This window comes from Herpailurus yagouaroundi, unplaced genomic scaffold (assembly GCF_014898765.1).
Source record: "Herpailurus yagouaroundi ecotype Mexico unplaced genomic scaffold, PumYag 100, whole genome shotgun sequence".
NCBI lineage: Eukaryota > Metazoa > Chordata > Mammalia > Carnivora > Felidae > Herpailurus > Herpailurus yagouaroundi.
In genome coordinates, this window is record NW_024412391.1 from 47,096,712 (window position 1) to 47,120,979 (window position 24,268).

The window sequence follows — 24,268 nt, forward strand, 5'->3', positions numbered from 1 at the left end:
TCTAAAATGGTTCAAATGTCTATTCCTCAACCTTATCATTCTTCTCTTGCCTTTCTTTCTTGTAGTGACATACATTATTGCTTTTCTTATAGCTCATTATACTGCATCATTCTCAAACTGCCCACAGGACAGTGAACATATCTACTTGCCTTTGCATTGCCGTTAAACATACATACACATATTTCAAGAAACATATGTAGCATTTGGGGTGCCTGGGTAGCTCAGTTGATTAGGCATCTGACTTCAGCTCAGGTCATGACCTCGCGGTTTGTGAGTTTGAGCCCCGCGTCAGGCTCTGTGCTGACAGCTCAGAGCCTGGATCCTGCTTCGGATTCTGTGTCTCCTTTCTCTATCTGCCCCTCCCCTATTCTGCCTCTCTCAAAAATGAATAAACTTTTTAAAAATTTTTTTTAAATAAACATGTGGCATTAAAGAGATACTTAAGAATTTGTCTCTTTTCATCACACATCATTATTTGCCATTTTAAAACAATAAATAAAAATAAATCCTACCTTAGTATGCCACAAAATCTGATTGCCACCCCAGTTTCACAAGAGAAAAGTTGCTAGGCGTTATGTGGAAAAAAAAGGATCTCACCAATTTTGGCATACACTGGGTTAAATAAAACTAAACAGTTTCTTTTCTAGACATTTTAGAAATGTTACCATCTAATGTGTATAATCAATCTCCAATTTAGCATTCATTATTTTCCAAACAACTAATCACAGAACTCTTTTTGTGCTGAACATCCCAAGGGACTAGTGTTCAGCAAAACACATTTGGAAAATGCCAGTCTAATTCTTTAAACACTGAGTATAAACAAAGTGATCTATTCTTTGTTCTTTTTAATTATCCAAGTTTACTTTAAACCTAACTACTGCATCTTTATAACTGAATCAGCTAAAATTAAGCTCTACTATAAAACAGGAAACCCAAAAAGTAGCAATGGCTTGAATGTGTGGCAATGGTTCTCTTTACTGTGGATTAGAATATGACTTAAAGTGCTTGTTAAAACACAGATTTTCAGGCTCTACCCCTGGATTCTCATTTAGTAAGTCTAGAATGGAGCCAAGAATCTGCATTTCTAGTAAGTTCTGAGGTGATGCTGAAGCTGCTAGTACAGGGACCACACTTTGACGTAAGGATTTATTCTCTCAAGTAATATGAAAGGTTGAGGCTGGTACAGAAGCTCCAGAATATTAAGGACATTAGCCCGTTCTAACTTGCTACTCCATCACTCCAGTCAGGGTTTCATCCTGACTTTCATCAAAGTCACTTCATGATCCAAGGACGCTGCCTAAATTCTAACCACCATGTTCACTTCTAAGCAATAAAAAAGGGGTAAAGGCAAAAGAGCACATCTCCCAGCTAAGTCAGCTCCTTTTAAGGAGGCTTATTTGCAAGAACTTATGCAAAAGACCTCAACTAATGGTTAGGAAATGGTAAATGTAGTCTTTTAGGCAAATACATTACCATCCCAAATGAAACTGGGACCTATCATTAACAAAGAAAGGAAGGCTGGGTTTTAAATAGGCAACTAGATACTCTACCATACTACTTTAGTCCATATACACTTCAATCACCAAGTTCAACTGGTCTGCCTTCTAATTATTTCATAAATTTGTCCCATGAGTTTCATCACTCTATTTCTCTAGACCTTGTTTTCATCATTTCTCACCTACTTTATTTTAACAGCCTTCTAACCAGTCTCCCTACCTCCTATCCTGGTAGTAAGCAGAAGATGGATTTTGAAGAAGGTAAAGCTATTTAAAATTCTTCAACAACTCCACATTTTCTATAAAATGATTAGGTCTGAGTATTTTAGTATTTTTACAAAGCCTTCACCCACCTACTATAGGACTATTCCCTGCCTATACTATTAAACACAACAAACTGTTTCTCCCTTCAGTGCTTTTATAATGTTTTCTCTGCCAATTAAGATACTCTTGCCCCTCCTTCAACTTTATTACTCATTCTTTAACATTTCACTAAGGTACTACCTCTTCCAGAATGCCTTCCATAACATCCCTCTTCCACAGTGTAAGTATCCCTCCTGTGCATTCCCATAAAGCTCTGTACAGAGCTATCACTGGATATTCCAAATTGTATTATGAAGATTCATTTGTATCTCTTTCTCAATAGACTGTGTGCTTTATAAGTGTACAGACAATGTTTTAATCACCTTTATATCTCCAGAACTGAGTACAAAACCAATTATCATTTGTTGAATGTATCACCTTTCACCATTAGCTGGCTCATATAACTGAAAATCTGCATATGATTTGTCCAAAAATCTAATAACTTTTCTACTGTAAGTATCATAGTCTAATTATGCAATTTCAAAAAGTAATCACAGACAAAAAATCCTTCCATAACAACTCCAGTTAAATGAAATTTCAAAGTATACAATTTTTTGTATAGCCAAACATCTTTTATTTTTCACAACTGGAATACTAGACACAACCTAACTAGCTCCAGAACACTTGCAGATTTTTTCTGTTCATTTAACTAAACAGTTTTAAAAGGAACATCTGCAACAACAAAAAAATACTAATCTATCAATCAAAGTTGGCTTCACCATTTCTTGTCTTTTCCTTATATTTATTCAAGTTCTCCGTCTTTAATTCTTCTTCCTCTTTATATTGGGTATATTCAGTATCTTTTTCTGGGTTTGGAGGTGATTTCCCCTTTGGCACCAAGAAACATTCAGCATTCCAAACCTGCTCAGCAGTCATTGAACTTCTACAATAGATCAAGCTATAGAGGAGGGATTTGACATTATCATCCTGCAAGGAAAAAGACCGGTTACAAAACAAAAGTAAAATCAAAACAAAAAGACAAACCTCTATAAGGAAGGAGGATCCAATTCAAAAATACTTTTAATCAATAACACAAAGCTAAAATCAATTTTTCCTATTTAGATTTTTTACAATTTCTACAAAATTCAATTAATTTTTATTGGAAAGGAATTATTATTCCTATAATAAAACAATGGCATTGAATTACAAGGAAAAACTGTAATAGGAAAGAGAATCACAGCTGAAATATCTCAAAAACAAGTGAAATTCCAAAAAAGAGTATTTTAAGACTATTCCTTTTCCCTTTTTTTAGGGCACTGGTCAGAGTTTGACACTATGAAATTATTACACTGAAGCTCTGTCTGGAAGGGTAATCTCCTTTACTGATCAACTGTCTCTGGTTTCAGTTTTGAGGTTATCACCTCTAGCAACTCTTCAACCACCACTACCATTGTCATCATTCTCATTTTTTTTTTTAGTTTTTATATCATCATCATCATGGGAGCCAGAATTTATTAGGTATCACTATTTCAAAGTTATTTGTATTATCAATTTAAACAACACTATAAAACTGCTCTTCCATTATTTCCACCTGACAAAGCATCTGGGTATGTCTTTTTTTCCTATGATGACTCCTAACAGAACATATTTCACACTGAATAAAAATCACCTATTTATTGCTACTGTCCTCATTAGACTCTAAGATCCTCAAGATCAGAAATTTTAGTATATCACTTCATCCCCAACACATCCCCTAGCACAGTGGTAGGGATATAGCAGATATTTAGTAAACACCTGCTAAATTTATGATTGACAATGCCCACATTGCACTCTACAGAATGTTTTTTAAAAAATATTTAAACACAGAACCTTCAACAAATATAAACAACTAAAAATTACAAAATCTAAATGAGAAAAAATTAGCACATGCTTGTGAAAACCACAAAAGTAGATTTAAAATAAGTAGAAAATCATATCAGGATTTTGGAAAAAGACTCTCATCACAAATGTGTCAATTTTCCCTAAGTTAATTTATAAACCTTATACGATTCTAAAAAAATATAATCATTTTTTTTGGAACTAGATTTAGTTAACTGTAAAGATCTTTTAGAAAAACAATAAGCAAAAAGTGACATGAAAGCTCTAATAAAAAAATAGCAATGAGGAAGAAATTAGCCCTCCCAAGTATTAAAAGGTAAAAATCTGTTAATTAAAAGAATATAACACTGAAATATGAAAAAAACAAACCAATGAAACAAATTAGAAAAACTAAAAATAAACTCCAGCACAAATGAAATTTTAGTATGCAAAACAATGGCATTTGAAGGAAGGATATAACTTTTTAATAAAAGGCATTGGGACAAAGGGATACCCCATGGAAGAAGATCAGATCTATTCCTCACACCAAAGGATAATTCCAAATGTATCAAAAATCTAAATGTAAAAAATAAAATTATATAAGTACTAGGAAAAAACTACTCAACTCCCAAAAGTAATGACAAACAAAAAATTCTTCCTTAAGCTTTTCCCTCTCATAGATTACTAAATTTCACTAAATCTTAAAACACAATTAAAGAACAAATACAAAAACCACCTCTCTAAAACTCAAACTTAGGGGCACCTGAGTAGCTCAGTCAGTTAAGCATCCAACTTCAGCTCAGGTCATGATCTCATGGTTTGGTTCACGAATTTGAGCCCCGCATCCGTCTCTCTGCTGTAAGCACAGAGCCCTCTTCAGATCCTCTGTCCCCCCCCTCTCTTTGCCCTTCCTCTGCTGGTTCTCTCTCTCCCTCTCAAAAATTAAAAAAATAAAATAAAATAATACAATAAAATAAAATAAAATAAATGTTTTAAAAAATCAAAACCAAAATTAACTATGTATCTGATGATATAATCATATAGAAAATAATTCAAGTAACTTTAAGACATGTATTTTGACTTTACGATCTTAGTGGGATAAAATTCTAATGAGATTTATCCTAAGAACAAATAGAAAAACCTACCAAGAAATGTTAAAAACTATATTCAAGAACCTTAAGTATTTCTAATAATATCATTGTTATTACTAAACTATTACATTTGTTGTAGAATAAAGCTATTATGTAACTGCTAATATCATAAATATTAAGATAATTAGTGTAAAAGGAAGAGGAGATTTAAATTTAAGTAAAATGTCTATAATCTTGAATTTGACTTGGAAAAACTTATACAATGTATTCATTTTTACTTTTCTTTTTTTAAAAAAAATTTCTTTTGATGTTTATTTACTGGTGGGGAGGACAGAAGTGGATGAGACAGAGGATCCAAAGCAGGCTCTGGGCTGTCAGAGCCCAAAGTGGGGCTCGAACTCACAAACTATGAGATCATGACCTGAAGCCAAAGTCAGACACTCAACCGAATCAGGCGCCCCTCATTTTTATTTTTCTAAAAAAAAATATGCACTGCCTTTTGAAAAGATCCAATAACAATGAGCAACCTTTAAACCCATATCTTTGTCTCCAAATTTCCAACTAAAAGGATTCAGGATTCCTTGGAAAATTGACCGATCCAGTTATTAGATAAGGATTGTAGAAGATAATTAGGTACATAGTATCATGCAAAAATCAATTTATAAAAGACAGATCTGTGACAAAAGTCACAGGATGCATCTTAAATAACATTCTCCAAAAAATGGGACAACATAGCAAAAAACGGACTTAAAATTAAATGAGACACATGAAACTATGTTTAAATCTATTACAATTTTAAAATATTTAAAACAAAATTTTGAAATCTGACTGATGTCTTCTGGAGGCTACAAAGACACCAACTCACTATTGTTAAAATTGCTTTCCCTGAAATTACTGAATGAAGTAAAATTTAGGGTAACCCAATATCTGGTGAGACAAAGTTTATTTTTACAGAAGGATTCCAATTAATAAACACAGATGCAGTAACAGAACTGAAAAATCACCATTCTTCAATAAAACAAAATATCTATGATACAATCATCAATGCTAAAACTATTAGGCAGTAAATGGAAAAATTAACTAATGCATGGATTAGGCTGAACCCATTGATAACTCTTACTATGACACCTGACACCTTATGACACCCCTCACGTGATACAACAGATGTGGAAAGCACCACCTATAATACATACTTGGTGTAAAAACTGAATCTGAGGGGCGCCTGGGTGGCTCAATCAATTAAGCGTCCGAGTTCAGCTCAGGTCATGATCTCGCAGTCCCCCCTGTGTCAGGCCCTGTGCTGACAGCTCAGAGCCTGGAGCCTGCTACAGATTCTATGTCTCCCTCTCTCTCTGCCCCTCCCCCACTCACGCTCTGTCTCCCTCACTCTCAAAAAATGAATAAAATGTTAAAAATGTTTAAACTGAATCTGAATTCACTATGTCTCCATATCTACAAGTTTTTTTTTTTTAACTGGAGAAAGGGGAAATATGAATACCATAAAGATGTAATCAATCAATTCCAAAATGTGAAATTAAAGTTTCTTCACCAAATAAATGGCATGTAGAAAAGGATGTGGGTGTGAGGAAACTTTACAGATCACAGGAAATTTAATAGATATATTAACCAAATACAAGTTGATCTTGCTGAGATCTTGATCAGAAAAAAATACATATATATAAATATATTTGAGAAAATTAGGAAACTAAAACATGACCTTGAAGAATTATTTCTGGGTGGGGGGAACCTGGGTGTCTCAGTCGGTTGAGTGTCCAACTTCAGGTCAGGTCCGTGATCTCACGGTTCATGGGTTTGAGTCCCACATCAGGCTCTGTGCTAACGACTCAGAGCCTGGAGCCTGTTTCAGATTCTGTGTCTCCCTCTCTCTCTGTCCCTCTCCTACTACCACTCTGACTCTGTCTCTCAAAAATAAATAAACATTAAAAGAAATTTTTCTAATAAAAAAATAAAAAAACATTGCTGGGAAGGTAAGCTGGTACAGCCACTGTGGAAAACAGTATGGAGGTTCCAAAAAAAATTTTAAATAGAACTACTATATGATCCAGAAATTCCACTTCTGGGTATTTATTTGAAGAAAACAAAAACACTAACCCAAAAAGATACACGCTGCAGTATTATTTTATAATAGCCCAGAACTATAATAGCCCAAAACTAAAAACACTAACCCAAAAAGATGTTCACTGCAGTATTATTTTATAATAGCCAAGATATAGAAACAACCTAAGTGTACATCAACAGATGAAGAAAATGTGGTGTAAATTATGGAAGCAGCCCAAGTGTCTACCCATAGATCAAAGATACAGAAAATGTGGGTACGTACACAGACACACACACACACACAATAACAATACGAATATTATTCAGCCATAAAAAAGAATGAAATCCTGCCATTTGCAACAACATGGTTGGACCTAGAGAGTATAATGCTAAGTGAAATAAGAAATGCTCAGTCAGAGAAAGACAAATACCATATGATTTCACCCATGTGTGGAATTTAAGAAACAAAACAAACAAGCAGAAGAAAAAGAGAGACAAAACAAGAAACGGCCTCTTAACTGTTATTGTGTAACTGACAGAGGTATTAGAGGATAATTAATTCACTAGTTACCATGTAACTGCATAGTGTTGGCACAAGGATCAATAAACAAGCCAAAGAACAGAATAGAGCCCAGGATTCATGAGTACATGGAAATTTGGCACAGAACAGAGTGGTATCATTCATCAGTGGGGACAGACTGACACTTGAATGGTGCTGGGTCAATTATCTATCCACATATAAAAAGATACAATTAGAACCTTACTGAATATATAAAAAAATGGATTCCAGAGAGATTAAAAATACAGAGGGGAAACAGAGGAAAAAGTGAGTCCAAAAAATGGCAGATGAAGAACATTTACCACAATAGAAAAGATTCATTCATTCAAAAAATATTTAATAAGGTCTTACTATACCTCAAACACTGCTATGGACACTAGGGATACAATGATGCACAACACAAAGTCCCTGCCCTTACTGAGCTACAGATTAAATATAATTTTTTAAAAACTTAATGAAACAATAATCTATTTTTATTTTTTTAATGCTTATTTATCTTGAGAGAAAGTGAGCGAGTACAAACAGGAAAAGGGCAGAGAGACAGGGATAGAGAGAATCCCAAGCAGACTCTGTGCCATCAGCACAGAGCCCAACATGGGTCTCAAACTCACAAACTGTGAGCCAGAATCAACAGTCAGATGCTCAAGTGACTGAACCACTGAGGCACCCCACAATAATCTATTTTTAAAAGGATAGATACATATATAGACTTTTCTGGGAAGATTCACAATAACAATGGTGCTTCTAGATGGCTGAGGTACATAATGATAGAGATGTGCTTCTTTTCGTAACTTTTGAATATTTTATCATACATACGATATATTAAGGAACTACCTTGAAATCAACCTAAGAGCTATACAACAGAGAATGAACTGCTCTGAACTTAAGCAGAGGCTGAAGGCCATCTGTTGGATCTATTACTGAAGAAATTCTTCTGAGGGCTGGAAACTAGTGAATTAATTATCCTCTAATACCTCTGTCAGTTACATAATTCCATGATTTCTCTCCACTTGTGATATCGCCCCTGTAAGGTCTAGACTACAGTTCCCTCATTTGTTTGATAACTACGTGTGATTGCAAAACATAAATAAAGACAGCCCCATTCCCAGCACTAACAGCTGCCTCAGATCACACAAGCAAATACTACACAAGCCAAGTATTCTTCTAATTTGATTTCCACAAGTAGCTACCCACATTAAATAAAGACTTCTATTTATTCACCTTCTTTATGTATACACCTAGCAGACTGCCTAGCACACAGCTAATGGAATACAACCTGCGGTAGGCAAACTTCTAAGATGTTCCCCAATGATTTCTCCTTCCTGGTATTCATGTCGTTATACAATCCCTTCCTGCTGAGTGTAGGATTGACCTAGTGAGTTGGTTATGAAAAACTGTGACTTCAGTCTAGCTAACAGACTCTGTCTACTACTTTCTCTGCTCATACACTTTGATGAAACAAGCTGCCATGATGGAAATACGGCAAAAATTGAGGGCAACTGCTGGTCAACTAGAGGGCAACTGAAGTCTATCAACAATCATGTGAGCTTAAAAGTAGATCTTCCTCAGCTGAGCATTAAGATGACTACTACAGGGGTGCCTGGGTGGCTCAGTTGGTTAAGCGACCGACTTCAGCTCAGGTCATGATCTCGCAGTCCGTGAGTTTGAGCCCTGCGTCAGGCTCTGTGCTGACAGCTCAGAGCCTGGAGCCTGTTTCAGATTCTGTGTCTCCCTCTCTCTGACCCTCCCCTGTTCATGCTCTGTCTCTCCCTGTCTCAAAAATAAAACGTTAAAAAAAATTTTTTTTAAAAAGATGACTACTACAGCCTAGCAGATAACTCGATTGCAGCCTGTGAAAGACCCTGAAGCACAGAACCCAAAGAAGCCATGCTCAGATTCCTGACTCACAAACAATAGGACAGTAAATGTGTGTTCAATCACTAAATTTCAGGATAATTTGTTGCAGTGTAATTTTTATATTAAGCCTAAAAGAGGAGTTTCAAGTGTTCACTTTGGGGGAAGCTGTAACCTCTAACGTAGCAGCACTGGTATTTTTCTAATGGCAAGAAATTTGTATCATAGGTTTTTTAAAAGTGTAAGACATTATCAACTTTGTTATCCCATTTCTATACTATAGCCAGTAAGTGTAATAAAATATTTCATAGTCTCCCAAAAATTGTCTCCAATGTTTTTTACTACTATCCAAGAAGTGTGGAAAGCTCCTTAGTAATCATTTCTAATGATTGTTTTTTAAATGCTAACTTCATGGGATATTAGATGTTACAAAATACAATATTTCTGTGGCCAAATAAGTTAAAGGACTACAGAGTTAAATAAAACTGTATGCGTTCCTTCACTGCAGTCCACACAATCAAAATGGCATGAGATCATGTTATCTGGAAGGAAGAAATAAAACTGTTTTTGTTCATAGACAGATAACAACTGTCTGTATTAGAAAATCTGAAAGCACCAGAAAGACTCCTAGAACTAGTGACTATAGAAATGTTGTCACATATAAAGTTAACATACAAAGGTCAATCACTTTCCTATATACAGCAATGAATAAGTGGAATTTGAATTTAAAAACACAATGCACACGAAAAAAAATATTTACATATAAATCTAACAAAAAAGGTATAAGATCTATATGAGGAAAAGTACAAAACTCTGATGAAAGAAATTAAAGAACTAAATAAATGGAGAGATATTCCATGTTCATGGATAAGAAGACTCAATACTGTCAAGGTATCAATTCTCTCCAACTTGATCTATAGATTCAATGCAATCTCAATCAAATTCCCAGGAAGTTATTTTGTGGATATGAACAAACTGATTCTGAAGCTTACATGGAGAGGCAATAAGACCCAGAATAGCTAACACAATATTGAAGAACAAAGTTGAAGGACTGACATTACCAACTTCAAGACTTACTATAAAGCTACACTAATCAAGAAGACTTTGTGGTATCAGCTAAAGAATAAACAAATAGATCAATGGATAAAAACAGACCTGTTAATTATAGTCAACTAATCTCTGACAAAATAGAAAAGGCAATACAATGAAGATAGTCTTTTTAACAAATGGCACTAAAACTAGACATCCACATGAATCAAGACACAGACCCTACACTCTTCACAAAAAATTAACCCAAAACGGATCACAGATCTAAATGTGAAAGGCAAAACTAAAAACTCCCAATACATAACATAGGAGAAAACCTTGATGAAGTTGGGTTTGGCGATGACTTCTAGACACAAGGCCAAATGCCATGAAAGAAGAAACTGATAAACTGGATTTCGTTAAAATTAAAATTAAAAATTTCTGCTCTGCAAAAGACACTGTCAAGAAAATTAGAAGACAAGCCACAAATTATGGGACAATATTTGCAAAAGACATTTCTGATAAAGGACTGTGTTTTAAAATATACAAAGATTTCTTAAAAGTCAACAATAAGAAAACAACATGACTTAAGATGGGCCAAAAACCTTGCCAGACACCTCACCAAAGAAGATATACACAGATGGCAAATTAGCATATGAAAAAAATGTTCCAGATCATGTCTCAGAAAAATGTAAAATAAAAACAAGATACCACTATATATCTAGAATACTAACAATACCAAATGCTAGCAAGGATGTGGAGCAATAGGAATGGTAACGCAAAATGGTACAGCCACCTTAGAAGACAGTTTGGCACTAACAAAACTAAACATTCTTACCATACAATCCAGCAACTGTGCTCCTTGGTACTGACCCAAGGGAATGAAAATTTATGTCCACACAAAACCTGCACATGGATATTTATTCATAACTGTTAAAACCTACACAAAACCCAAATGATCTTCAGTAGGTAAATAGGTAAATAAACTGTGGTACATTCAGAAAATGGAGTATCATTCAGCACTAACAAGAAATGAGCTATTAAGCCATGAAAAGACCTGGAAGAACCTTAAATGCATATTACTAAGTGGGAAAAAGCCAATCTGGAAAGGCTACATACTGTATGATTCCAACTACATGACATTTTAAAAAAAGCAAAACCCTGGAGACAGTAAAAAGATTTGATGGTACCAGGGGTTTAGAGCAGGCAAAAACACAGGGGATTTTTAGGGCATTGTAAATACTTTGTAGGACACTATAATGGTGAATACATGTCATTATACACTTGTCCAAACCCACAGGGATACACAGTGCCAGAGGGAACCCTAATGTAAACTACAGATGTTAGGTGATAATGGTTTGTCAATGCAGGTTATCAACTATAACAAATGGACCACTCTGGTGGGGGATGTTAATGGACTGACTATGTATCTGTGGGAGGAGATATATGGGAAATCTGTGTACCTTCCTCTCAATTTTGCTGTGAACCTAAAACTTCTCTTTAATAAAATAAAGTCATAAAAATAGTTGTAAAATATTTTAAGTAAGTACTTTTTTAATGACATGAGAAGTGCACCTGGGTGGCTCAGTCAGTTGAGCGTCCAACTCTTGATTTTTTCAGCTCAGGTCATGATCTCACAGCTCATGAATTTGAGCCCCATATCAGGCTCTGTGCTGAGAGCATGGAGATTGCTTAGGATCCTCTTTCTCCCTTCTCTTTCTGCCCCTCCCCTGCTTGTGCTCATTCTGTTTTCTCTCTCAAAATAAATAAACTGTAAATTTTTTAAAAATGGCATAAGATGGGGCGCCTGGGTGGCGCAGTCGGTTAAGCGTCTGACTTCAGCCAGGTCATGATCTCGCGGTCCGTGAGTTCAAGCCCCGCGTCGGGCTCTGGGCTGATGGCTCAGAGCCTGGAGCCTGTTTCCGATTCTGTGTCTCCCTCTCTCTCTGCCCCTCCCCCGTTCATGCTCTGTCTCTCTCTGTCCCAAAAATAAATAAACGTTGAAAAAAATGGCATAAGAACTTTTACAGTTTGATTATCATACCTCCATAAACTCATTTACTGTCATATTTATAACCTATCAATATCTAGTCATACTGGACTATTCCCTTTCAAAAGAATTTAATATTTTAATGTCTTAGTGCAGGTTATTATCTTTACCTAAGCTACCATCATCTCATTCTACCTCTTGTAAACTCCTAATTCAATGTTGAAGATTCTCCTCAAATTACTTGGGTGGCATTTTCTACCTACCCCTTCCCTCTCCCTTTCTCAGCAGAATTAAAAATTATCTTTCTCCAAAGTACTTTCTTAGTACCCTTCTTAGGGATCTTGGTTGTTCACTTGTTCACATTTCTAAATTATCCATTTATTCAAGGCTGCAATCCTGGTAATCTAGCATCTAGTTCAATTCCCAGGGTAAAATAGATACTCAAAATACGTTGGCTGAATACAGCATAAATGGCAAAGCAATATGAATGACAAACATATGACAAAGAAAAGATAAAGTTAGATACTTATAAAAAGTACTAAAACATTAATTTTAATATAATATGATCTAGGGGCGCCTGGGTGGCTCCGTCGGTTAAGCGTCTGACTTCAGCTCAGGTCACAATCTCACGGTCCGTGAGTTGGAGCCCCGCATCGGGCTCTGGGCTGATGGCTCAGAGCCTGGAGCCTGCTTCTGATTCTGTGTCTCCCTCTCTCTCTGACCCTCCCCCGTTCATGCTCTGTCTCTTTCTGTCTCAAAAATAAATAAACGTTAAAAAAAAAAATTAAAAAAATATAATATGATCTTGAAAGATACCATAAAGACTATTTTTAATTATTACTTATATTATTTATATAATGTGTGGAAAATGGACAATCTAGCAGTATTTTCTAGCAATAATTCTCTGGCAGTGGTGTCAGCAAGGCATTTGAATTTTTTCGGTATTTCTTTATTGTGAATGCCGTTTTGCATTCTTACAAAAAAGTAGAGGGCATTTTCAAATATTTACATTTTACATTACTGCTACACCTACAGCATATGTTTCCAACCAATAAATGACAAAAAGACCACATACCAAATGAAACCGATCCACTTTTGGGATTCCATCTTCATTTGTCTCAAATTTCTGATTTTGAACAAAAAGCTGTTAAAGAAAATGAGAACAAATAAATTCCCAATGTAACAAAACATTAATCCTTACAACCCAGTCAAATCTGGAACTCTTCAGATTCTGCAGAAAAAAAGAAGGGCTCACTCAAAGGACACACATTAGCTTTTAAAGAATAAAAACACTTTCATGTTAATAACTATTTGTTCACAGATAACTGAACAGTTCCTGGGGCTCCTCAAGTATCAATCAGATTTTTTTTTTTTTAATTTTTTTAACGTTTATTTATTTTTGAGACAGAAAGAGACAGAGCATGAACAGGGGAGGAGCAGAGAGAGAGGGAGACACAGAATCTGAAACAGGATCCAGGCTCTGAGCTGTCAGCACAGAGCCCGACGCGGGGCTCGAACTCACAGACCGTGAGATCATGACCTGAGCTGAAGTCGGACACTTAACCGACCAAGCCACCCAGGCGCCCCAAGTATCAATCAGATTTGATGAATATACTACATGCAATTTCAATACTTCATCACCTTTTGAGTAAATATATTAAAACTCAGCAGTTTATATCATGTTGGTTGTATACATTAAGTACAAATAAATTAAGCATGTTTCTTTCCTCCCTAATACTTAACCTATATAATTCAAGAAATACGTGTTAAACTTTTAAAACTCTTACATATGGAGAATTTCTTTCATACACAAAGTATTCCAAATCCTATGTATTTCACCCAGCACCAACAACCATCAACCAATGATCACTTTTACCCTATGCACAAACCCATATATATTATTTTTGAGGTAAATCCTGTATGTCTCATAATTTCATCTGTAAATATTTTAGTACATATTTCTAAAAGATAAAGTCTTTTATTGTGACACAATATTATCACATTAAAAATCAGTAAATTTTTTTTAGTAATTCTTTAATACAGGCATACCTCAGAGATATTATGGGTTTGGATCTAGACCACTGCAATAAATCAAATATCACAATAAAGCAAGTCAAATGAATCTTTTGTTTTCCCAGTGCATATAAAAGTTACATTTATATCATACTGTAGTTTATTAAGTGTACAACAGCATTATGCCTAAAAGAAAAACCATATATATATATATATATATAAATTAAAAAATACCTGTTAGAAAATGCTAACCATCATCTAAGCTTCAGTGAGTCATAATCACTGATCACAGATCACCATAATGAATTTAATAATAATCAAAAAGCCTGAAATATTATGAAAGTCACCAAAATGTGACACAGACACTACGGAGACAAATGCTGTTGGAAAAATGGCACCAACAAATGCTTGACACAGGGTTGCCACAAACTTTCAATTTGTAAAAAATGCAGCATCTGCAAAATGCAATAAAGTGAAGCACAATGAAACTAGATATGCCTGTATAAAATATCATTTCAATTTTTTTTAAGGTTTTATTTTTGAGTAATCTCTATACCCAACATGGGGCTCAAACTTAACAACCCCAATCAAGAGTTACATGTTCCACCCAATGAGCCAGCCAGGCACCCCTAGTTTTCAAATTTTTACTCATCTCATAAATATCATAAGTTACTTTACTTATATAAAGTTTATTTAAATCCATACCCAAATAAGTTCCACACACTGTAATTTAAAAATGAGCAAAAAGACAGGGTGCCTGGGTGGCTCAGTCAGTTAAGCATCCAACTTTGGCTCAGGTCATGATTTCACAGTTCACAGTTTGGGCCCCACACTGGGCTCTCTGCTGTAAGCATGGATCCTTTGTCCTCCTCTCTCTCTGCCCTTCCCCTGCTTGTTCTCTCTCTCTCTCTCTCTCTCTCTCTCTCTCTCTCTCTCTCTCCCTCCCTCCCTCCCTCCCTCCCTCCCTCCTCTCTCTCTCTCTCAAAAATAAATCAACATTTTTTTTAATGAGCAAAAGGACTTCTGGTTTATTCCTGCTTCTCACCATTAAGTAAAACTATGTTTCAAATAACATAACAACCAAAGGCGATCTCCAAAAGGTCAAAAGAGGAAAATAAACTGATTAGAGACCCTGGGACGGGAGGAGTGAGAGTGACAGGGTGTCTTAAGGCCCCCACATAAAAAAAACAAAAACAAAAAAAATGTGACTCAAATAGGATAAACTCAAATTAATGAAACTTCTGAAAACTAAAAACAAAACAAAATAATCTTGAAAGCAACCAAAGAAAAACATTACCTACTGAGAAATATCAATTTGAATAACAGAGCATTTCTTATGTGAAACCATGGAAACCAGAAGGAAGTGGCACATCTTTCACCCGATAAAAGAACTTTCAACCACAAATTCTATATCCAGCAAAACTATCCATCAGGAAAAAGGGTGAAATCAAAATGCTCTCCGATGAAGGAAAACTAAAAGAATATGTCACCAGAAGACATACTTTTAAAGACTGGCTAAAAGAAGCACTTCAACCAAAAAGGAAATAAATTTTGAAAAGAGTACGGGGTACAGCACCTGGGTGGCTCAGTTGGTTGAGCATCCAACTCTTGGTTTTGGCTCAGGTCATGACCTCACAGTTCATGGAACTGAGTCCTGCAACACGCTCTGCGATGCACAGCCTGCTTGGGATTCATTCATTCTCTCTTGCTCTCTCTCTCTCTCTCAATAAATTAAATAAACATTTAAAAGAAAAATGAATATTGGAGCATCAGGAAGGAATAACAATGGAAAGAACAGAAATATGAGGTAATACCAAAGACTATCCCTCTCACCATAAGTTTCCTAAATCATATACAATGACTGATTGTATTACACTACCTCACATTCAAGACAATGCTGGTTAAAAGTAGGAGGGCAAAGGAACCTAAACAAAAGGCTTCTACACTTCACTCAAAGTGTTGAAACACTGATACCAGTAGAATGTAATAAGACACATACATATAATATCCATACTAACAACTAAGAAAACTATAGAAGGCAATACACTCAAAAACACCATAATAAATCAAGATCAACTCTTAAAAAATATTCAAATAACCCAAAGGAAGGCAAGAAAAACCAATAAATAAGAAACAGAAGAAAAAAAAACAAAACAAATAATAAAATGATAGATTTACCCCCAAAGTATCAATAATCACCTTAAGTGTTACAACAACATAAATTGACCTAGAGAGTATTATACTAAAGGAAAGTCAGACAGAGAAAGATAAATACCATATGATTTCACTTCAATGTGGAATCTAAAAAACAAACAAAATAGACGCATAGATACAGAGAATAATCTGGTGATTGTTAAAGGGGTGGAATTTGGGGGAGATGGACAAAAGATGAGAAAGGGATTAAAAGATAGAAACTTTCAGTTATAAAATAAACAAGACATTGGGATGCAATGGAAAACATAGGGCATATGGTTAGTAATAATTCAGCAATTTTATATGGTGACAGATGGCAACTAGATTCACTTCATAATGTGTATATATAAATGCTGAATCATTATATTGTGCACCTGAAACTAATATAATATTGTAAGTCAACTACATTTCTAAAAAAATAATAAAATTTCCTAGTGTTAACTAGAAAATTCCCATGTTTTAAAAATATTTCTTAAATCACCATAAGTGTCTACTACCTCAATTAAAAAGCAAAGACTTAGCAAATATAAAACACAATGCAATAGTATGTACAACCATATTTACAAGAAATTGACTTCAAATTCAACACAGTTTTAAAATAAATGGATGGTAAAAAAAAAATACCACACAAAATTAATTTTAAAAACAAAGAGATGGTCATATTAATTATAAGATAAAATAGATGTTAGAGTAGAGAAAATTAGTACAAAGAAGGATATTACATAATGATAAAAGGATCAATACACCAGAAAGACATTACAATCCTAATATGTACACACCAAACAATAAGATCTTAAGATATAGGAAGCAGAAATGGTAAAGTTGAAAGGAGAAATACACAAATTCAAATTAGAGTTGCAGGCTTCAGCAGCTCTCTCAATAACTAATGAAACTACTAGATGGAAAAACAGTAAGAATAAAAAGATATGAAGAACATAATTAACCAACAAGATGTAATTTACATGTATATGTATAGTAAATTCCACCCAATAACAGAATACATTTTTTTCAAGATCTCAAGAAATATTCACCAACATAGACCATATCCTAGCAATAAAACAAACCTCAACCAATGTTCAAGGATGGTATCACATAGATTACGCTCTTTGGCCACTATTAAATCAAAGTAGAAATAGAGAAATACAGTAAGAAAATGTCTGAACACACGAAAACTAAATACCACAGTTCTAAATAATTCATGGTCAAGAAGAAATCTCAAAGGAAGTTAAAACATACATAAAACAAAATGAAACCGCAGGTAAGGTTTGCTCACTGATTCCTGAGATTCCCAGCAGCGTCCAGACAAACTCTTAAGAACCATGTGGTTCAAGTGCTACACGCTGAAATAGATTACTATTTCCCTTACCTCTGTTATCCCACACCTTCCAACAAAAGCTTCAATTTCCTGTATTAAAACTCTTTAGAAGTAAAATAAGTGTGGCTTCCGTTTTCCTGGCTGAACCCTGAGTCCTCAAAACTACATTCTATCTAGCATCAAAGCAAAGAAAATTGCAGATTATAAGAAGTTAATAAAAAGAAAACTACAGGCCCAAAAATGGTATCACTCAAGTTAAGCTCCCAAGTCAGTAAACCAAGACTTATTAATATCTAACTTAACTTCAGTTTCAACCTCCCCCCAGGAATGTAACCTCTAGCCAATCAACATGGGAATTTCCTGGTCAGCACTAGGAAATTTACTGACAAATCCCCTTTGTTCCCTTAGGAGAATGATCTTGCCTAAAACAATGGATTTTTTGCAAATGATTTCTTTTATTCTACTTCCACTTAACCTTTAAAAACCTTTCCTTTTCTATAGTCCTTTGGAGCTCGCTTCTACTTACTAGATGGGATATTGCCAGATCCATGAATTGATTAATAAAGCTAACAGATCTTTAAAATTTATTCAGTTGACATTTTGTTATTTAACAAAGGCTTATCTTCTAACAAGCCTCTTACTAAGAAGCTAATTAGCCTCTTATTAGCATGAACTAGCACACTGATCTAAGAGATAATTAGAAAATTTTGAGAATTCATAACAGGTATTATGCCAAGGCATGATTAACTACAAGGCAAGATGAGGGAGATGGAAGAATCAAAGAAGAACACAAGTTGTTGGCTCAGATGACTGGAAAAGGCTATTGGGGGAAAGTTGGGTGAAATGGGATAGTAGTAAAGAGTGCACATTCTGGAGACAGACTGGCTGGGTTTGAATCTTGGTTCCACCTCTTAGCAGCCATGGGATCCTAGACAAATCATCTAATTTCTCTTTGCCTCAGTTTCCTCACTTATAAGGCTGTGGGGAATAAGCTTAGGAATTCCCTGAGCTTGCACCGACGGGTCAACAAGCCATAAAGAAATAGAAAGACACAGGATGTACACATCCAAAATTAGATAAACAAGATTAGGTAAACAGGGCAAAGGCCCCCAATATAGGACAAAGGTATAGGAACAGGAAATCTCAGGATGAAAATACCCAAGACTGGGTAAACAAGATTAGGTATTCAGGGAGGAAGCACCCCCCGATTTAGCACAATAGCAGAAAGCTGCTTTCACAGGAAGGAAGGACCAAAATAGGTAAATAGTTAAACAGGGCTATAGACAGCAGCAGGGCAAAGTTGCCCAGAGTGGAGCTAATTAGCAAAAGATAGATGCCTTGTTGACCCTGATGTAGCATGCTCTGTCTTATCCCCTAGGCTAGCTAAGATAAACAGATGGGGTACTTCATGCCTGCTGTAAACAACCATCTGCCTGGCATCAGGACTTTGTTTTTTATTGACCCAACCCCCTAATATGTTTTTATTGACCAAAACCCCTAATACCACATACCTTCAAAACCCCCTTTCCCTCACACCTAGAGTTAATGTTCACAGTTTGTCTCTTTGTGCATTCCCATCATGCTTATAAGTCTTCTGATCCTAGTAAAAATGGAGCAAGGACCCTTACTCAGGCTCTTGTCTCCTCCTGGATATTAGCCTCTCTCTCATTTCAATCCTGCATCCACTCTCTTGCTGGACAAGAGAGAACTCCAGACCCAGAGTCTACTACATAAGGCCACTGCAAGAATTAGGTTGGATAAATACATGCAAAGTAACTGATATATAGTAAGCACTCAATAAGTGTTACCTAGTTTTGTTTTTTAAGTATCACGTAACTCGGAACATAGGGTTAGCAATGTAAAATGTTGTCTTTATAAGGGCCTCTAGTCTTATCCCTAAGAATAGCTTGGTAATTAAATGTTGACAATAGTTGAATCTGGTTGAAGAGTATAGAGTTTCATGATTCTTTGTTTCTGAGTAAAAATTTCCAAAACAAAACAAAAACTAATAGTTGTGCTTGTCCTAACTGGCCCACTTTGATGTTAGGGATAATGGTTTGTATGACAGACTAGATTTCCTTTCTTATAATTGCTAGAAGAAAGATTAGAGCTATCATAGTGGCTTATCCATAGAAAATGTATTCATCAAGGATAGAAAAAAGGCTTGTTTTTCAATCAGTACTATTCCTTTTGAGTGCTATTTTCAGGTCATATCTGAGCCCAATAAACATGACCATGATCATTTTGCAGTGTCTGCTATAAGAATGGCAACACATGAATTGTGCATCAGCAGTACTAAACAGGTTTCTGTGGTGGATATTTGGTAGTACTCTCATTCATGGTTTGATTTTATGTTCACACCCTCTTTTTCTTTCGTATCTACTTTCAATTTATCATGTCTTGTTCTATTTTAAAGTACTTCTGTGAATGAATTGCCTTGTGTCCTTTCTGGAACAATATAAGGTATCTAGTAAATTAAGATGAAGTTATGCAGCAGGAATGTACACACTACTGGAAACTCTGGCCAGAGAACTGGGTTACTGTCATAAATGTGGGAGCTCTAACAAATAAACGGTACCAGACACTATGAGAGTAAATAAGAAAACCCAAGGAAAGGCTATACAATGAAAATTTTAGTAGAATGTAAGGAAAAATGGTGGGGGCACTAACACTTAACATGCATTAAAGAAGAGTAAAAGAAATGCCCAGTCACAAAGGTAAAAGGAACTCAGAAGATGTGCCATAGAAAACAATGAGTAAAGAAATTACCGTGGGGGCACCTGGGTGGCTCAGTTGGTTAAGCTGCCGATTTCAGCTCAGGTCATATGATCTCACCATTTGGTAGTTCAAGCCCCATGTTGGGCTCTGTACTGACAGCTCAAAGCCTGGAGCCTGCTTCAGATTCGGTGTCTCCCTCTCTCTCTGCCGCTCCCCCACACACATACTCCCTCCCTCCTCTCTCTCTCCCTCTCTCTCAAAAATAAACATTAGAAAAAAAAAGAAAGAATTCACACACCCACACAACATTGAGTCTTCAGTCTATAACCATGATGGCTTCGTATCTGTCTTTCTTTGCCCCTGCCCTGCTTGCACTCTCTCCCTCTCTCTCAAAATAAACATTAAAATAAATAAATAAATAAATAAACAAACAAACAAACAACTGTGGATTGTTTGTTTTGAAATTTTTTAATGTTTATTTCTGAGAGAGAGAGAACGAGCCTGGGAGGGGCAGAGAGAGAGGGAGACACAGAATCTGAAGCAGGCTCCAGGCTTTGAGCTGTCAGCACAGAGCCTGACATGGGGCTTCAACTCACAAAGTGCAAGTTCATCACCTGAGCTGAAGTCCAACACTTAACTGACTGAGCCACCCAGGCACTTGTTTTGTTTTTGTGATACACCAGACTTAACCATATTTTTAGGCTGATGGAGAAGTACAGAATAAGAAGAAATACACTGAGGCAGTAATTGACATCCAGGTATAATTTATATAAAATACTTTATAAGTCAGTTAAGCACCAACTTTGGCTCAGGTCATGATCTCATGGTTTGTGAGTTTGAGCGCCACGCTGGGCTCTTTGCTGACAGCTCAGAGCCTGGAGCCTGCTTCAGATTCTGTGTCTCCCTCTCTCTGCCTCTCCCCTGCTCATACTCTGTCTCTCTTTCTCAAATATAAACATCAAAACAATTTTTCAAAAAAAAAAAAGGCCTAGAAGCATTTTTGCTGAAACTGTATTGAATCCATAGACTTATTTAAGAATTCACATCCAGGGGTACCTGGGTGGCTCAGTCAGTTGAGTGTCCGACTTTGGCTCAGGTCATGATCTCACAGTCCATGAGTTCAAGCCCCACGTCAGGCTCTGTGCTGACAGCTCAGCCTGGAACTTGCTTCAGATTCTGTGTTTCCCTCTCTCTCTGCCCCTCTCCCACACACACTCTCTCTCTCTCTCAAAAATAAACATTAAAAAAAAAAATTCACATCCACACAACATTGAGTCTTCAGTCCATGACCATGATGCAACTCTCCATTTATTTACATCTTATTTAATTTTGCTCAACAATATATCATAGTTTTCAGGGTATAGGTCTTACGTATCTTTTGTCATGTTTATCCCTAAAAACTCTGTATTTTTGATACCTATATAAATGATTTTAATTTCAATTTCCTATTGTTGGTTGCTAGTATAGAGAAATACAGTTAATTATTATGATGACTACATCCTGCAACCTTGCTAAACTTGTTAGTCGTAGTAGCTCTTAAGTACATTCCTCAAGACTGTACATAATTAATCATGTCATTTTTGAATAAAAACAGCTTTACTTCTTCATTTTTAAACTGTATGCATTTTATTTGTTTTTGTAGTCTTATTATACTGGCTAAAACTAGGATCAGCAAACTCTCACTTGCACACCAAACTTATGCCACTGCTTATTTCTTATACAGCCTACATGCCAAGAATGGTTTTCACATTTTTAAATGTTTAATAGAAAATTAGGAGTGTCTGGGTGGCTCAGTTAGTTAAGCACGCAACTTGATTTCAGCTCAGGTCATGATCTCACAGTCATGAGATAAAAACCCACATTAGGCTCTGCACTGACAACACAGAGCCTGCTTGAGATTCTCTCTCTCCTCTCTCTCTGCCCCTCCCCTGCCTTCACGCTCTTTCCCTCTCAAAATAAATAAACATTTATTTTATTTATTTTTTTTAATATGAAATTTATTGTCAAATTGGTTTACATACAACACCCAGTGCTCATCCCAACAGGTGCCCTCCTCAGTGCCCATCATCCACCCTCCCTTCCCTCCCACCCCCATCAACCCTCAGTTTATTCTCAGTTTTTAAATAAACATTTAAAAAGTAAAATAAAGAAAAGAAAAGAATACTATTTCGAGGCACCTGGGTGGCTCAGTCAGTTAAGCATCCAACTCTTGATTTCAGCTCAGGTCATGATCTCCCAGTTCGTGAGTTCAAGCCCCATGTTGGGCTCCAGGCTGGCAGTGCAGAGCCTGCTTGGGATTCTCTCTCTCTGTCTCTCTCTCTGCCCCAATCCCTGCTCACTCACTCTCTCTCTCAAAAATGAATAAATAAACTTAAAAAAAAAAAAGAATACTATTTCATGACACATTAAAATTATATGAAATTCAAACTTCGATTCCATATAAGGTTTTACTTATTTATTTATTGCAACAGAGCCATTCATTCATTTACATATTTTATGGCTACCTTATAGAGCAGCAGAGACTATATGACTCACATAGCCTAAAAGATTTACCATCTGGCCCTTTATAGAAAATTTTGCTGACCCCTGGGCTAGAACCTCCAGAACAATGTTAAGCAAAAGAAATAAAAACAGAAAAATATAAAAAAAGAAAAACAAAAAAAAGTAAAAACAGATATTCCTCCCTTGTTAATACCAATCCCTCAAAATTCACAGGAAAGAATAGGTTTAAGCCATGGATTAAAAAACAGCTATTTGGTTTATAATGAAAACAGGAACACTTACTCAAGGCTCATTTAACATTTACTTTCCACATATGCAGGAACTGCTTACAGATTAATATAGGACAAAATTATCTTCACTGTTAATCTTGCCTTAAAGAAAGGTAAAACAATAGCATAATATGTAAAATATATATCAAGCAAATTGTAGAAAGTATACAATAGGTGACAGGAAGTATATGAATAGTTTTTGAAAAAACTATAAAAAAAAGAAAAAAACAATTTTCTACTAAATTTTTCTAATTTTTCTTCTAAAAATCTACCACTGCTTTTCATCCAGAGCAATATGTTGAGCAAAACCACTATAAAATTATCACTTTATATACTTAGATACAAATATGTTTGTACATATATATATGTGCGTGTGTGCATATATATATACACACACACGCACATATATATATGAAACTAATCTATTACAATAAAAAAATTACATACCCATAATAAAAGGCAGCCATAAGCATACAAGTCAGAACTTGGAGAAGCAGGCTTTCCCATTTTCAGTTCAGGTGACATCAAACTCAAGTCACCAACCATCATGTTCACTGAGGCTCGCTGATTCTACAAAAACAACAGGTTAAAAATTTTAGAGGCAACACAGATGAGTTAAGTCCTCTGCATTTAATTAACACAAAAAAACAAATTCATTTGAAATATTTCATTCTCTCTTGCTTTAAAATATTTTTATGCAATTTTTGCTATTATAAATTGCTCTTAAAATTAGTCTCATACAATTAATAGTGAGACTTTGGTTACATTTCACATTATAGATTGAAGTAGACTAAAAACCAAAAAACACCAATTATTTAAATATTTGGTACTTCTTGTAAAAATAAAGTTCATTAGGGCAAGAAAGAGTGCTATTTTCTAATTCTGAAAATTCTAAATAACTTTAAAAACTGGAAGTCAACAAAGTACTTTTCTTCCTTACTGATCATTATTTTTTAATTTGCTTTCTAATTTTTTTGTTTGTTTGTTTATTTATTTATTTATTTATTTTGAGAGACAGAGTGTG

The 24,268-nt window shown here is 35.4% G+C and overlaps 1 protein-coding gene across 3 annotated transcripts in view; it reads right to left on the reverse strand.

Moving 5' to 3' along the window:
- Nucleotides 1-2,486: 2,486 nt before the first annotated feature.
- STK31 (serine/threonine kinase 31) overlaps nt 2,487-24,268 on the reverse strand; it is a 76,380-nt gene continuing 54,598 nt past the window's right edge. For all 3 annotated transcript variants that reach the window (XM_040472426.1, XM_040472427.1, XM_040472428.1), the window contains exons 22-24: nt 23,692-23,814; nt 13,310-13,378; nt 2,487-2,786 (exon numbers count right to left, since the gene is read on the reverse strand). In XM_040472426.1, the coding sequence (XP_040328360.1) occupies nt 2,559-2,786; nt 13,310-13,378; nt 23,692-23,814 (420 nt within the window). In that variant the 3' untranslated portion in view covers nt 2,487-2,558. The remainder of the gene's footprint in view (nt 2,787-13,309; nt 13,379-23,691; nt 23,815-24,268) is intronic.